The following is a 13,758-nucleotide window of genomic DNA, read 5'->3' on the forward strand; positions in this document are numbered from 1 at the left end:
CATTCATGTTTGTTGCCTCCTTCAATGGTTGCCTCCTTGATCCTCATGATCATTACTGACCCTCCTCCGCCTTTTGTCTGTCCGCTCTCCTCTGCCTTTTGTCTGTCCACCCTCCTGCTCGCTCTAATCCCCCTCCCTTTACCTGTTGGGCTCCTTGCCCATGACTTCCCACCCTCTCCTTTGTTTTCTTTGTTTTGTGTACCCAGCCTGTCCCTGTCTGTTCTTGTTGTGTGAAGTCCTTATATGTGATTGCTTTCCCTGCCTGTTTGTCATTTTGCCTCTGACAAAGATTCTGCTAGGATCGAAAGCTCAGGCCCCTTTTGACTCCATTTTACTTCATTGGCTCGCCTTCATTGGATAAGCAGTTTTCAGCAGCTTTTTTTGCTACATTGACTACATTTAAAATTCCTCAAATTAGGAAATTGGAATACACATCCTTTTCCATTAATTGTTCTCAAGAAGACAATTGTATAATTTTCTTTTGTTTTGGGTCCCTTTTTTTTTTTTGTCTTTTATAGTTGGACCAGTTTGTGTCAGCTGACCTCCAAGCAGCTCTGGATTACGACTCCCTTGTGACATCACGCCCCATCATCGTTGACGTGGAGACCCCAGATGATATCAACCAGCAGTTTGACACCATCTCCTACCAGAAGGTAAGCCCCTGACAGCAGATCAGAGGTGTTATGGAACAGTGTTTAGATCACAGATTACCTCAGAGGAGGAGAGAATTCCCAAATATTTATGTGGATGAAGGGAATGCAGCAGTATTGAAGTAGAACATCAGCAAAGTTTGAATAAAATCAGACAATCCGTTGAAAAGTTATGAATTTTTGAAAAATTGTATGCTGGTGTCACAGGATTGGAAGACTGTGATGTTTTGTGAAGTCTTACACGAACAATTATATTTAAAAAGATATCAAGAAAATTAAACATATTTTCACTTACCTAGCATAATGAAAGAGCACTTAAATGAACTTTCCTCATTGGAGAGTGGGAGGAGAAATATATATTACCCATTACATATTATCAGTAACATGCAGAGGGAATGGATTTTTAGCTCACCTGAGCCAAAGGCTCAAGTGAGCTATTGCGATCGCCCTTCGTCCGTCGTGCGTCGTGCATAAACTTTTTACATTTTCATCTTCTTCTTGAAAACCTCAAGACCGATTTTCACCAAACTTGGCAGGTAGCATCCCTAGGGGGCTAGGATCTCAATTTGGTAAAATGGGCACCATGCCCCACCCTGGGGGCCCCCAGGCCCCCCCCCCCCCCCCAATTAAGGAATCTTTAAAAATCTTCTTCTCTAGAACCAGAAGTGATAGAGCTAAGGTGATACTATTAGTTAGTACTGTAACACAGCAGGTTTGAGACAAATGACACTGGACTCCATCATTTGTTCAGTATAGTGGCAGACTTTAATTGAGGGTGGCTTAACCCTGAAAAGAACAACAACAACAAAGAACAAACCATGACTTACACAATGGCCATGTAACATACCTACAAACTGCATATTGTTGTAACATACTTCACAACTGATGCTTAAGTTTTGTTCATTCATGCTTTTCAGCATTCCAATCCATGTGAACTGTAATGGAAGCATCAATATCACGTTTTATGATTTTCCATCCATATCGTTTTCATTACCATACACCATTGTACAAATATGATTTTATACCATTGTCACTGAAGATTATCTACACTGATAATCATCTTTATTCTTGAAGTTCACAATATACAATGTACTCCCTTCTGATTTATTTCAACCACATGCATATCGTTGCCCCCCCCCCCCTTTTTGTTGTTTATTTTGCTTTGTATTGTTTTGGACTCAGTGTATATGTCCCAACATCTGCTTTCATAATATGCAAAATAACTCACAGCCTGCTATATGTACTACAAACAGCACAAATTTAATGATATTACCTTGTCAGGAAACAGGCTTGTAGGACTATCAACACCAATATACTGTATCGTACAACATCAACTCTGAAATGTATTAAACAAAGCACATTTCAACTGACCAAAAACTTCCTGAAACAAGTTTCCTTTCAACAACAACCTATGTACAAATTAAGCAGTGTTGAGCTTGCTAGCCTATATGCTTATCACTGCCCTACTACAACTCACCCCTCTTGAGCTCTCTCGAGACTCGACTCCGTGCAGTGACTTCCAAGCCACTCAGTGAACTTGAACTCTGTAGTATCAATATTACATAAAAATAACATGAATGTCTTAGTGTCTTGTTGTACCTAACGGCACTATAATTTGAGTCACAGACTCTATTTGTCATAACAGATAACTCCTATCAAACACCTAGCCAGTGTCATCCGTATTATACATTCCAGCGAGTATGGTAACATATCCCATCTGGCACACTCTCCATAGAGAAGAATATACAACACATTGATGCTACAGTAACATAGGTGTATGTTATAGCCGATACAGCATACTTCTCGAATTTTAGTACACTGCACCACTACACCTAGATACAACTAGTTCATCATCTCTCTGGGTGATGGATCGATACCATGTATCTAAGGCTACCTTATACCCCATGTAGAGTGCTATGACGTACCATCATTCAATGCCTGAATGGTAAAGCTAATACCGTTTCCATCGTACGGTGTACCTCATACAGGATACTTGTCATACCTTCTATTTCCATCATTCTCATTAAACTATGAACACAGCATGAAGTGACTCTTGAAATATGGCATTCTCACTCACACTGCAACCTATGCCATAAAACTACAACCTTATTCCTAGGGAAAGGAATGAAACAGCATACCCTGTCTTCCTTCATCTCCCTTATTTCTTACTACACAATCACTCCGGATCACATATCACCTATAATCAGTCACCTTTCAAAGTTTCAGTGATTACACAGTGACTATTTATACTTGCATAGCATCAAACTTCCAATGGAAACACTATGCATAAACATGAACGGCTTGCCTGCATTGGAGCATACATTACTGTGTCACCCAAAAGTAATCACACAAGCTCCCTCTAATATCATGAAGCCAACCAGTATTCTTCATATATGACATAGCATTGTGACAAGTTACTCTCTAGTTTGCCAGGTATAACACACACATTTATCTGCACCATCGGTACCATACCTTAGCTTATGCAGTAACTCTGCGTAATGCAGCTGCCCTCAGCAGCACTGACTACAACCTTTCTTTACACAACTTGACAAATCATGCTTCAAACTCACACTTGTCACTTATTGTACAACTATATAATAGCAAAGTTGTCATTTTCATAGTCCAGGCATTGTAACCCAGGTTTCTCACCAAGTTCAGGCCTCTTGTTTCTCCACAACTTTGTTGAAACTTCTGGAACCTTTGAGCTAAGACATGCTAGCTTTCATCCATCATCCTGCTCCAGAATGTTTCACTGGTCCCCCAGCCACATTTTGATGACTGCACACAACCCTGAACACAGTATGGTCAATGCTGCATGCTTTCACTAAAACAATAGGGTGTGTGAGCCACACACATAATAGGGTTTTGTACCTCAGCAAAAAGAAGAAGAAGTGAGAGCGTAGTCTACACCTCTCAGACTCACAAGATTAGTCTCAAAACTAGACTCAAGTAAGGCACTATTGCCAATTCAAATTGTACATTGCTTAGTTGCAGAGATTAACATAACTGGTCTGTTACAGTACATTAATGACTGCAGTTCCAGGTTTGCTCATGGCAGATCCAGGGGTGCCCCCCCTCCCCCTTGGGGCGGGGGCGGGGGGGGGGGGGGGGGGGTTCGGAAAGTCCCAATGGGGCCTAAATTGTACATTTTCATCATCTTCTTGAAAACCTCATGATGGATTTTCACCAAACTTCGCAGGTAGCATCCCTAGGGGGTTAGGATCTCAATTTGTTAAAGTGGGCACCATGCCCCACCCAGGGCCCAAGGGGGCCCAAACCCCCCAAAATTAAGGTATCTTTAAAAATCTTCTTCTCAAGAACTAGAAGTGATAGAGCTATTGAAAAGTTAATACCAGGGGGTAGTACATTGGTGACTGTTGTTTCAAGTCTGTTCATGGCAGAATCAGGGGTGCCCCCCTTGGGACCCAGGGGGAGGGGGGTGGGGAGGGGTCCTAATGGGGCCTAAATTGTACATTTTCATCTTCTTTTTGAGAACCCCATTATCCATTTTCACCAAACTTGGTAGGTAGCATCCCTAGGGGTTTAGGAACTCAATTTTTGGGCCCCCCCCTTGACGTTTCGCGCGATTATTCCGCAACGCGTGATGCTCTCGCCACGACATTTTATGACTTTTTTCTTTCAAGTACCACGCAACTTTTTTTGAAGCCACGCCCCTTTGAAAAAAATTTGTCGACCCAAAAATTGCTCAAAAACATGATTTTGTGTACAAATCCAATGTAAATTGTGTTTTTGCAATTAATTCATATAAAAACAAATAATTCTACTTTCAGTGGCTGATAATGATTTATTTTAGCCTGATTATGCTTTAAAAAAGTAATGCGACAAATATTGACGAAAAAACCAACAAAAACAAAAAGTAAAAAAACAAAGAAATACGTAAGAAATTCAATAAACAATGAAATACATAAGAAATAATTATGAAGCCAAATTTTTGCTTCAATATTATTGTTGAGGGTATTGAAAAGAATATGTTCACCAAACATTAGAAGTCTCGGGGCTTTATTTTTTTTATTTATAAGCAAAAAAAATATTTTGCATAAATTAGCATAAATTGATTAATATAAAATACATAAATTAAAATTTGAAAAATCTAGCTATGCAGTCTTGTAGATTGCATTGGCCTCTACCTCAGTGCAAATTTTCGCGAGGATTGCGCGATCCACGACCGAGATCTGAAGGGGGGGCCAAAAAGGGCCCCCCCCCCCCCCCCCCCCCCGTGGTTTAAAGTCCCTCAAAAAACTCGATGGGATTAGGGTTAAGGAATCTTAATAAAAGTGTTCTCTAGAGCCAGAAGTGATAGAGCTAAAATTGATACTATGAGTTGTTGGGGGGGGGGGGGGGGGGGGTCCCAATGTGGGCCCTAATTGTTCATGTTCATCTTTTACTTGAGAATGCCTGGTCAAATTTTGGTAGAGCAGTGTGTACTTAAGATTAGTGACTGCGTTAAAGGTGAACTTACTGGTCAAATTTTGGTAGAGCTGTGTGTACTTTAGATTAGTGACTGCGTTAAAGGTGAACTTACGATACTCAGGTGAGCGCTAGACCCGCGGGTCTCTTGTTCATAAACAAGGCAGGTTTGTTGAATACTCTTTTATATTTTCTGTGTATAATTGTTCAGTATCGATGTATCACAATTGTATGATTATGGTGCAATACATTTTACCAATGTGTGGTGTTAGATAATAAACGGAAAGATGTTAACTCCGCAAATGCCATGGGTCGTCAGCAGCACACCAGGGATCACCAGTGTTTCGGCCATTTAAGTGCTGTACACCTCCCCCTGGCTGGCCGGTGCTGCGTTAGGATCCCCTTGACAGAAACCCCATGGCATTTCAAAGAAGAACAAAACAAAACAAAACAAAACAAAGCAAAACATCACAAAACAAGACAAAAAAAAAGGAAAACGCTTGGCATCAATCACCTCTCCTCACTCCAGACACACTCTCTCTACACCCCCCTATTCCCACCACCCCCCAGGCCTTCCCTACTATCCATGCAGATCCTGTCTCTGCTGCCCCACAAATTCTCCTGATCCACCTTTCCCCGTCCCTACCACCTATTCCCATCCCTCTGACCCACCTCCTTACCGATCGTCCAGCATATCCCCTGCACCCCACCTCCACAGTATGCACCTCCGCTCTCCACCCCCTTTTCTCACACTCCTCCCTCAACTCAGCATACCTATCCAGCTTTCTTTCCCTTACCTCATCCATCCTCGTCTCCCATGGCACAGTCAGCTCCACCATTGCTAACCTGTGCACAGACCTAGCCACCAGCACCATGTCCGGCCGAAGGGCAGTTACTACCACCTCCTCTGGCACTGTACGGTTTCCCTCATCCACCCGCACCTCCCAATCATCCCCCGCTGCTAAGATCCCCCCACCATCATCCCTCTGACCCTTCCTTCTCACACTGCATCTCACCCCCTCCTTCACAAACCGGATTCCCCTCACCCTAGGAGGCCCATTCTTCTTCCTTGCCTCCACTGCCACCCTCGCTACCTCCGCCATCTCCTTCAACACCTGGTTATGCCTCCATGTATAGGCCTGTAATAGACCTCCACATGCTGACAAAATGTGCTCTAGTGAGCCCTTCGCCTTGTTGCAAACCCTGCATCCACCATCCTCCATAATGCCCCATCTCTGAAGATTTACTGGAGATGGCAAAACATCAAAGGTGGAACTGATCATGAAGCGCACAGCTCCAGAGGACATTGACCAAAGGTCATTTCATGACACCTTCCTCTGCTCCACCCCTTCCCATCGAGTCCATGCTCCCTGCACTCCCTGCTGTACAGCCTTGGCAAAGCGATACTCCTCCTCCTTCTCCTTAACCGCCTCCACCACCAACTCCCTCCTACCCTTCCTGCCTTGCTTGCTGTACCATCTAACACCCTGATGAAACCCGACCCCTTTCCGACCCACCTGAACCGCACCCTGCATCTCCTTCCACTTTGCCATTGCCACTGCCTCGTCCACAGCCTCCTCCGCCCTCCACTTCCTCCCTGTGCGGATCGGTGGCCTAACTCCTGCTATTGCCTGGTCCTTTGACTCCCTCATCATCATCACTAGCCTAACCTTGCCAGCTTTAAACTCCTCCACCACTGATGTCATAGGCAATTGCAACCTGCCTGATCTGCAAAAGAATGCCAGATCTGTAAGCATTCTTGGAACGCCTAACCACTTCCGGTAGTACGAGTTCATCTTCTGCTGCATCCTCTCAACCCTGGACACTGCCACCTCGTACACCTGCAGTTGCCACATGATCCGTGGTAGCAAGCCAAACTGGCAGCACCACACCTTCGCATTCCCAGGGATGAGTGTCCTGTCCACCCTCTTCAACCACTCCACCACTTTCTCATAGATCTGAACTCCTCGGTACCTATCATTCAACTTGCCCTCATACCACCCCCCAAGGCTCTTTACACCCTGCTCAGTGACCTGAGGGATATCTTCTCCCCCAATCTGAAGTCTCCTTGCGACCACCTTCCCCTTCCGCACTGACACTGAGCGGCTCTTCTTGGCCTTGAACTTCATCCGTGTCCAGGCCACCAACTCCTCTAACCTATGGAGGCCATCTTTGACCTGGGTCTCGTTGCCAGACACGATTGATATATTCTTCTTCACGATTGATATATTCTTCTTCCAGTGGTGACATTTTAAAGATATGAGCAATAATGTCTTTGATACATTTTTGTTGTTCATGAGATATGAGGGAAAATTGGATTGATTGATTACTGTGTATGCCAAATATTTTGCGAGCTTTTTAATTTTTTGCAAATTTTGCGAGTCAGGTGCTACAGTGTATTTGCAAAATCAAAATACGCAAAAATAACTCTGATCCCCATATGAACGTGATGCGTACGTATACATTTCTCCATTCAGTACAGTACGCCACGATAGCGAATTTAACCACTTGCAAAATCATCAGGAAGTCCTGATTCGTGAAAATATAGACTTGCTAGATATATGGCATGTACAGTATACAAATTGAAATAGCTTTTTAATGTCTGATTGCTTCTGCCAAAGGTCTTCCATTATTTTCTTCCTTGCAGGGTGCCTCTGTTCTCAGGATGTTGCAAAATTTCCTTGGAGAGAGCACATTCCGGAAAGGGCTTGCCGTGAGTGGATTCTTCCTTTTTGTGATCTCAGTATTTTCTGAGAGTACTGTTCACATGTGGCGTTTAGATAACTCAAATTTGTCCCCCCCCCCCCAACAAACAGAAAAGAATCTTGTCCAGTTCAATAAAAAATGTACAAGGCATAACCCCAAAGGCAGGGCTCGACACTAACGGTGGCCCGGTGGCCCGGGGCCACCAAAAATGAAAGTCGGGCCACCAAATTTCAAAAAAAGTGCAAATGTGTTGGTCTGCCTCGGGCCACCAATTTTTTTTTTTTAAAGTGTCATTTATTCATGTTAAGATGTTGCAACCCATGTGCCTGTCAATGAATATTTATACTTAGTCTTACCATTCAGCAGTTAAATTTGTTTAAAGGATGGATGAAAAGGACTGAATGAGTGCCTGAGAGTGAGTGTTGCGAGTTTGTTGAGGTTTATTTATGAGTAGATATGTCCAACTTCCAATTCTTACTATGATAAAACTTAAATATTTGACTCATCAAAAAAAAAAAAGAAGCAGGAATGTTAATGTTTTTTATTGTTTCTTGGGGGCCACCAAATTTTTCTCTCGGGCCACCAAAAGTTTGAAATTGATGATTTTGGTGGCCCCATCGGTCCACCAAATAAATAAGTTAGTGTGGAGCCCTGCCAAAGGTGTTAGTATATTGATGCCCTGATTTTCCTACGGTGTATGCTTGATTGTGCTTAATATAGACTAGTTCGTGCATATGCATGTAGTTTTTAGGGGATATCCTATCAACAATCTTTAACCCTATTCTAACTGGGGGGGGGGGGTCAAATTGACCCCCCCCCCCCCCCCCGACATTTCGCGCCACAATTCCGCAACGCGCAAAGATTTTGCCACATCGTTTCAGGACTTTTTTCATTGAAGTCTCCCGCATATTTTGAGACCAAATTTGCGACGTCCGGGTGCACCGTTCTGAAGTTACGCAATGTTTTGCATATGCATGTCAACCCGAAAACAGCTCAAATTCATGATTTCGTGTGCAAATCCAATGCAAATTGTGTTTTTCTGTTTAATTGATATAGATTAGATTATTTCAACTTTTGAGCATTAAAATTAATCAATTCTAATGTAGATTAGCTTGAAATAGTGCCTGCAACGAATTTTGGCCAAAAAACAATAGAAAACGAAAGGTTGAAAAAACAGTAAAATACGTAAGAAATTAACAAAACAATAAAAAACAAAAGAAACTGATTTTGATTGCGCTATTTTTTTACAAGAAAATTGTTTGACGTGTCTTGAGGAACTCTGACACAAAAATTTAGCAATCTTTCATTCTTTTTGATGGAGTTATAGGTGAAAATATGATTTCATGCTTAAATTTGCATAATTAATTTATTAAAAAATATGAAATCAGCATTTTTCTACAGTATGACCATGTAATCTTGTAGTTGACATCCGGCTCTATGTTCAGGCAAAATTTTGTGGCGATCGCAGGATCGGCGGTCGAGATCTGAAGGGGGGGGGGGGGTCAAATTACCCCCCCCCCCCCCCCAGTAAAAACTTGGTCTCAAATAGCCCAGTTAGAATAGGGTTAAAAGAAGAAAAATCATGATCTATCTTTGAATCCTAAAATGATGGCACTGTAACGTAAGAGCTCTATCTTGTGATCGACATAGCGAGATGTTGGCTAGAACTTCAATATTACCATAGTTTTAGAAAAATATTTTTCTTTGGTATTTTCTAGTGCAACATGCTTAACTGTTTATGTTCTCTTTTTCTTAGAGATACCTGGATGAATATCAGTACCAGAATGCAGAAAACTCTGACTTGTGGAGAGTTTTGACAGAGGTAAGTGTGCCATCAGCGTATCACCTCTTGTGATTGTCAAACTTTCTTTTTTTTTTCTTTTTTTTGTTGGTTCTTCTTTCTTTCATCCAGATTTTGTGCTGGCCACTTCTGCAAGTTTTCGTTATCCAATCAACCTGAAAATTTCCATGATCAATGGCCTTCATCTGAAGAAACTTTTCATAGAAATTACTCATACATGAATCGTGTTTAGAATCATGTTTGATAGTGTACTGCTTTCCCCTCTACCTGTTTCACCCCCACCCCTCCATCACACCCCCCCCCTTTTTCTGGACTTTCTCTAAAACTAAAACTGCCTCTACAGACTGCTGACGATGATGGCAAAGACATTCCAGTTGAGGACATCATGCGAACTTGGACGGAGCAGATGAATTACCCCAGCGTCGATGTGACCCGGGACTACGTGGGCGGTTCCTTCCAGCTCAATCAGAGCCGATTCCTCATCAACCCCGAGGCTAACACAAGTTCTCCCTATGATGGCCGTGGGTACGTCATCCCATAGTGACATCAAATTTAATTGAAATTCACATTTAGAATTTATTTACATTTTTTTTTTGGTTTCAACAGAATATACAAAGTTATATGTAAAATTGGACATGTATTTTATTGCATGATACACAGGAAGCAAATGTTGATGTTCACGAAGCAACATGTTCATGTCTATGATTAGTACAAAAAGAGACATTGTAATATATACAAACATATTTATATATTCTGCAAAAATAAAAATAAAAAATAGAGAAAAATATATCAGGGCGCTTACTCCCAAGGACAAATTATTATCATGATTATTATTTTAGTTATATAACGGTGGAATTATTATATTTCCGTTGTTGAAAAAATGAGTGTGAATTCCTTTTGATATATAAGATAAAAGGCGTAAATATTACATATTGAATGAGGCGCCTTTAAGCACCACCACCCCCAACAACAACAACAAGTATCCCCCGGCTAAATACTGGTTAGTGGTAAGATTAGAGTTAAAGTTAGGTTTAGGGTTAGAGTTTGGGTTATGGTTAGGAGTAGGTTCAGGATTAGGATTAGGGCCAGGTGAAGGGTCTGGGGTAATTGCCCAGGAGGTAATTGCCCTAGACCCCCAAAAAACAACACCTTATTTGTTGTGAGACCATTGCGGCAACCACTCATGTGATTTGATAATTTACCATTGGTAATAATTCCATGGCCTCGTAACTCTCCCTGATGCCCTTATACGCATTACTTAAATCTTTACCAAAATCTTCTTGTTTTGCAAGGGAATTAATAAAAAAAAGGTGCGTACTTTGCATAATGTTATTGAAGCCTTGTAAGGACAACTTTTGTAGGGGAAGGGTCACGGTTATTGAATCATTGACTGAGAATGTGATTTTATGAATATTAATTGACTAAAAATGTGATTTTATCAAGTATTGACTGAATATGTGATTTTACAGAACATTAATTGACTGAAAACGTGATTTTATAGAAAATTAGTTGACTGAAAATGTAATTTTATAGAACATTAATCAACTGAAAATGTGATTTTATAGAATATTAATTGACTGAAAATGTGATTTTATGGAATATTAATGGACATAACAGTAAAAAAATTTTGCTTTGATGACCTCATCGCCTTCTTGTAATTGCCTGTCTAGCCAGACTAACATATGTGTGGCGCTCCGACAAAATGAGTCATAAGTCGCACGGGGAGTTTTCCCGTAATGAGCCGAAAATGAAGGGGAAGCACTACTCGGGTCGATATTTTTTTATGACGGATTTTGATTCCTTTATGTTGTATCTGTTTGTATAGAAAATTTCAGCGTGTGAAAATGAGTACAAGTGTCCCAAATCACCGTTTTTCTGAGACAATTTTTTTCGGTTACATTTTTTTTCGAACGCTCGCCTTTGCGTTGCGTTTCGCACCTATTGTTCTTGCCAGATCGAGACTCCGCCTCCGTTGCTAGGGTGTATGCTAATGAGGCATTGCTCTTGACCCCTTTGAAGACAAAACAAAGCATGGTGTGCGCGGCGGCGTCGGCGGCCAAGCGGCGAGGGCTATAGAATTACGCAATAATAGTGAGCTGACCAAGGCTATTGATTGCATGACCAGCGAGTTTCGTTTGATACATGCACTCCATTTCAATGAGTGGTGATTGACATGACGCACAAATCGCACTGAAAAAAAATAATTCCAACGAACGATCACGCAAAATTTATGATACTTTATCTATGAGCTAATACAATGATCACATATCGAACTCGAAACCTTTTTATGCGTGTGTGTACTTTTACAACGGTTATTAATTGGCCTCATTAATGGATTTGTTCAAATAATCATAACTTTCGTTCCCTGGTATGTGACTTGCTGTTTAAAGTTCATCTCTGGAGATATAGTAAGGCCTAAGTTGTCAATTATTCTCGTTTTTATAAAGTCGACAATTTGTGTGATAATTCGCCAAATGTATGTAATGCGTACTATTATTTCCCTGGTTAATGAAACTTATTGCCTTATTTCTTATGATGGTTTGGGCCGTGACGGCATGGAGAGAAATCGGAAGACAAACATTATTAATGCCCAGATAGCTCGTGTTCCCTTTGGAGGATATTCTGACTCTAGTCATCTGTGTATTTTTTAGAAGTAGGACCTATTTGAGAAAGGGACAGAGAGCTGTGTCGCTACTCAAAAGTGTGCTTCTTCATTTTGTTTTGTTTTTTAATCAGAATGTTTGTAATGATAGCTGTTTGCCGTGTATTGCGTGTAGCTGACATGTGAGAGGTCAAGTCTGCAAAGAATTGGGTTGGCTAACAGCTTTGCCAAGTAGCAGCGCTAATTGCCCATTGAATTGCGTATTCTGAGGAATTTCGAATGAAAGAACTCGGACGGCGATGTTCACGCCTTGTATCCGAGTAAACCCCGCTTTAACGAAGCCTTAAACAATGAAAGTTAAACTTCCTGCTATCAAGGGGTGGATAATCACGCAACCAGTATTCTTTCTTCGCCATTGATAGCAGAATCAGTGACGGAATGGAGCAACAGTGTTGGAGGATCGGCATTATGTCTGCTAATTTGTAAAGGAATTTTTCAGTCTCCTTTTGTGTTCAGAACTAGTCCACTGCCTGGACTGTTTTGTGTGATCATTTACCGCGCGCACACACCGCTACAGCACGCGTATGCCCCACCGTATGCTCGTGTATTAATTTGCCGCGCACGCACGCATCTCGACCTCCAAAACAGTCCAGTCTGGTTTGCCAAGTCTCCCCGAAATATTTCGGAAAAAACTGGCCCCACCCCCATCCCCTCATTCATTTCGAGCATCCTGATTGGTCGATGAGATCGCGTCCAGCAGGCAATTTGTGGGATCGAAAAAAGTCGATCGATCTCTAATCTTGTAGTCTTATTGCAAACAGGTATATTGCATGTAGTAATATAACATACGTATTTTACGCCAATATTTGTATCAATCTCTCCATATATTGATAGAATTTCAAAATTATTTTTCTTTTTATTAAAAATTGCTCAAATGATACATCTTAGAGATCATAAGAGGAGAATGAAATTAGAACGTACATAAACCGTGCGTAAGATTAAGACTAACTTCTACTCGTTTCCATAACTGTTATAAATTAAATTATAAATATCACAATAACCAGCATTTTAAATCTATTTTTCGACAGAAAAAATAATTTAGAAATTACAAATAAAAAAAAAAATGATAAATACGTCTAGAAAAGATATTCGCTCATTTAAAGCATCGTGACTTATCGTACATGTCAATTTCGAGGTGGCTTTTACTTCTCGATTGGGGATCCCCCGGATCGCGTGTACAGCATACAGCTTGTGCAACAGATGTGCTTTTCGTATTGATTCCGAGTCTTGCGTTTTCCGACCAAAATCTGTGCAGCATTTCAAGTATTTCCTCCAAACCTTGTTTACATGATCAATGGATGTCAACATCAGCGTCTCCGCGTCGCTTTTCTGACAGTGATAATGAGAAGAGCATTCAATGCACTGTGCTACTGAGAAGCTTGGATTCGTTGACGGTTTCGGGGAGCAGCAGCAGAACCATGATTTTGTTTATCTCCATGCCGACTGGTTTCGGCAATAGTGTGGTGTTCCAACTTCCAAGCTGCACCGTTGTGCATTGATATTCTTCGCAA

General features: G+C 41.4%; 1 protein-coding gene across 1 annotated transcript in view; it reads left to right on the forward strand.

Annotated features, from left to right (window-relative positions):
* The window catches only part of LOC139724903 (aminopeptidase N-like), a 76,432-nt gene that overhangs the window by 37,709 nt on the left and 24,965 nt on the right, over positions 1–13,758 (forward strand). Inside the window, exons 8-11 of the mRNA XM_071636031.1 lie at positions 519–653; positions 7,726–7,791; positions 9,541–9,606; positions 9,929–10,110. Of these exons, the coding sequence (XP_071492132.1) occupies positions 519–653; positions 7,726–7,791; positions 9,541–9,606; positions 9,929–10,110 (449 nt within the window). The remainder of the gene's footprint in view (positions 1–518; positions 654–7,725; positions 7,792–9,540; positions 9,607–9,928; positions 10,111–13,758) is intronic.

This window comes from Diadema antillarum, unplaced genomic scaffold (genome assembly GCF_040938485.1).
Source record: "Diadema antillarum isolate AM-2024a unplaced genomic scaffold, OU_Dant_1.0 scf00000015, whole genome shotgun sequence".
In the NCBI taxonomy this organism is placed as follows: domain Eukaryota; kingdom Metazoa; phylum Echinodermata; class Echinoidea; order Diadematoida; family Diadematidae; genus Diadema; species Diadema antillarum.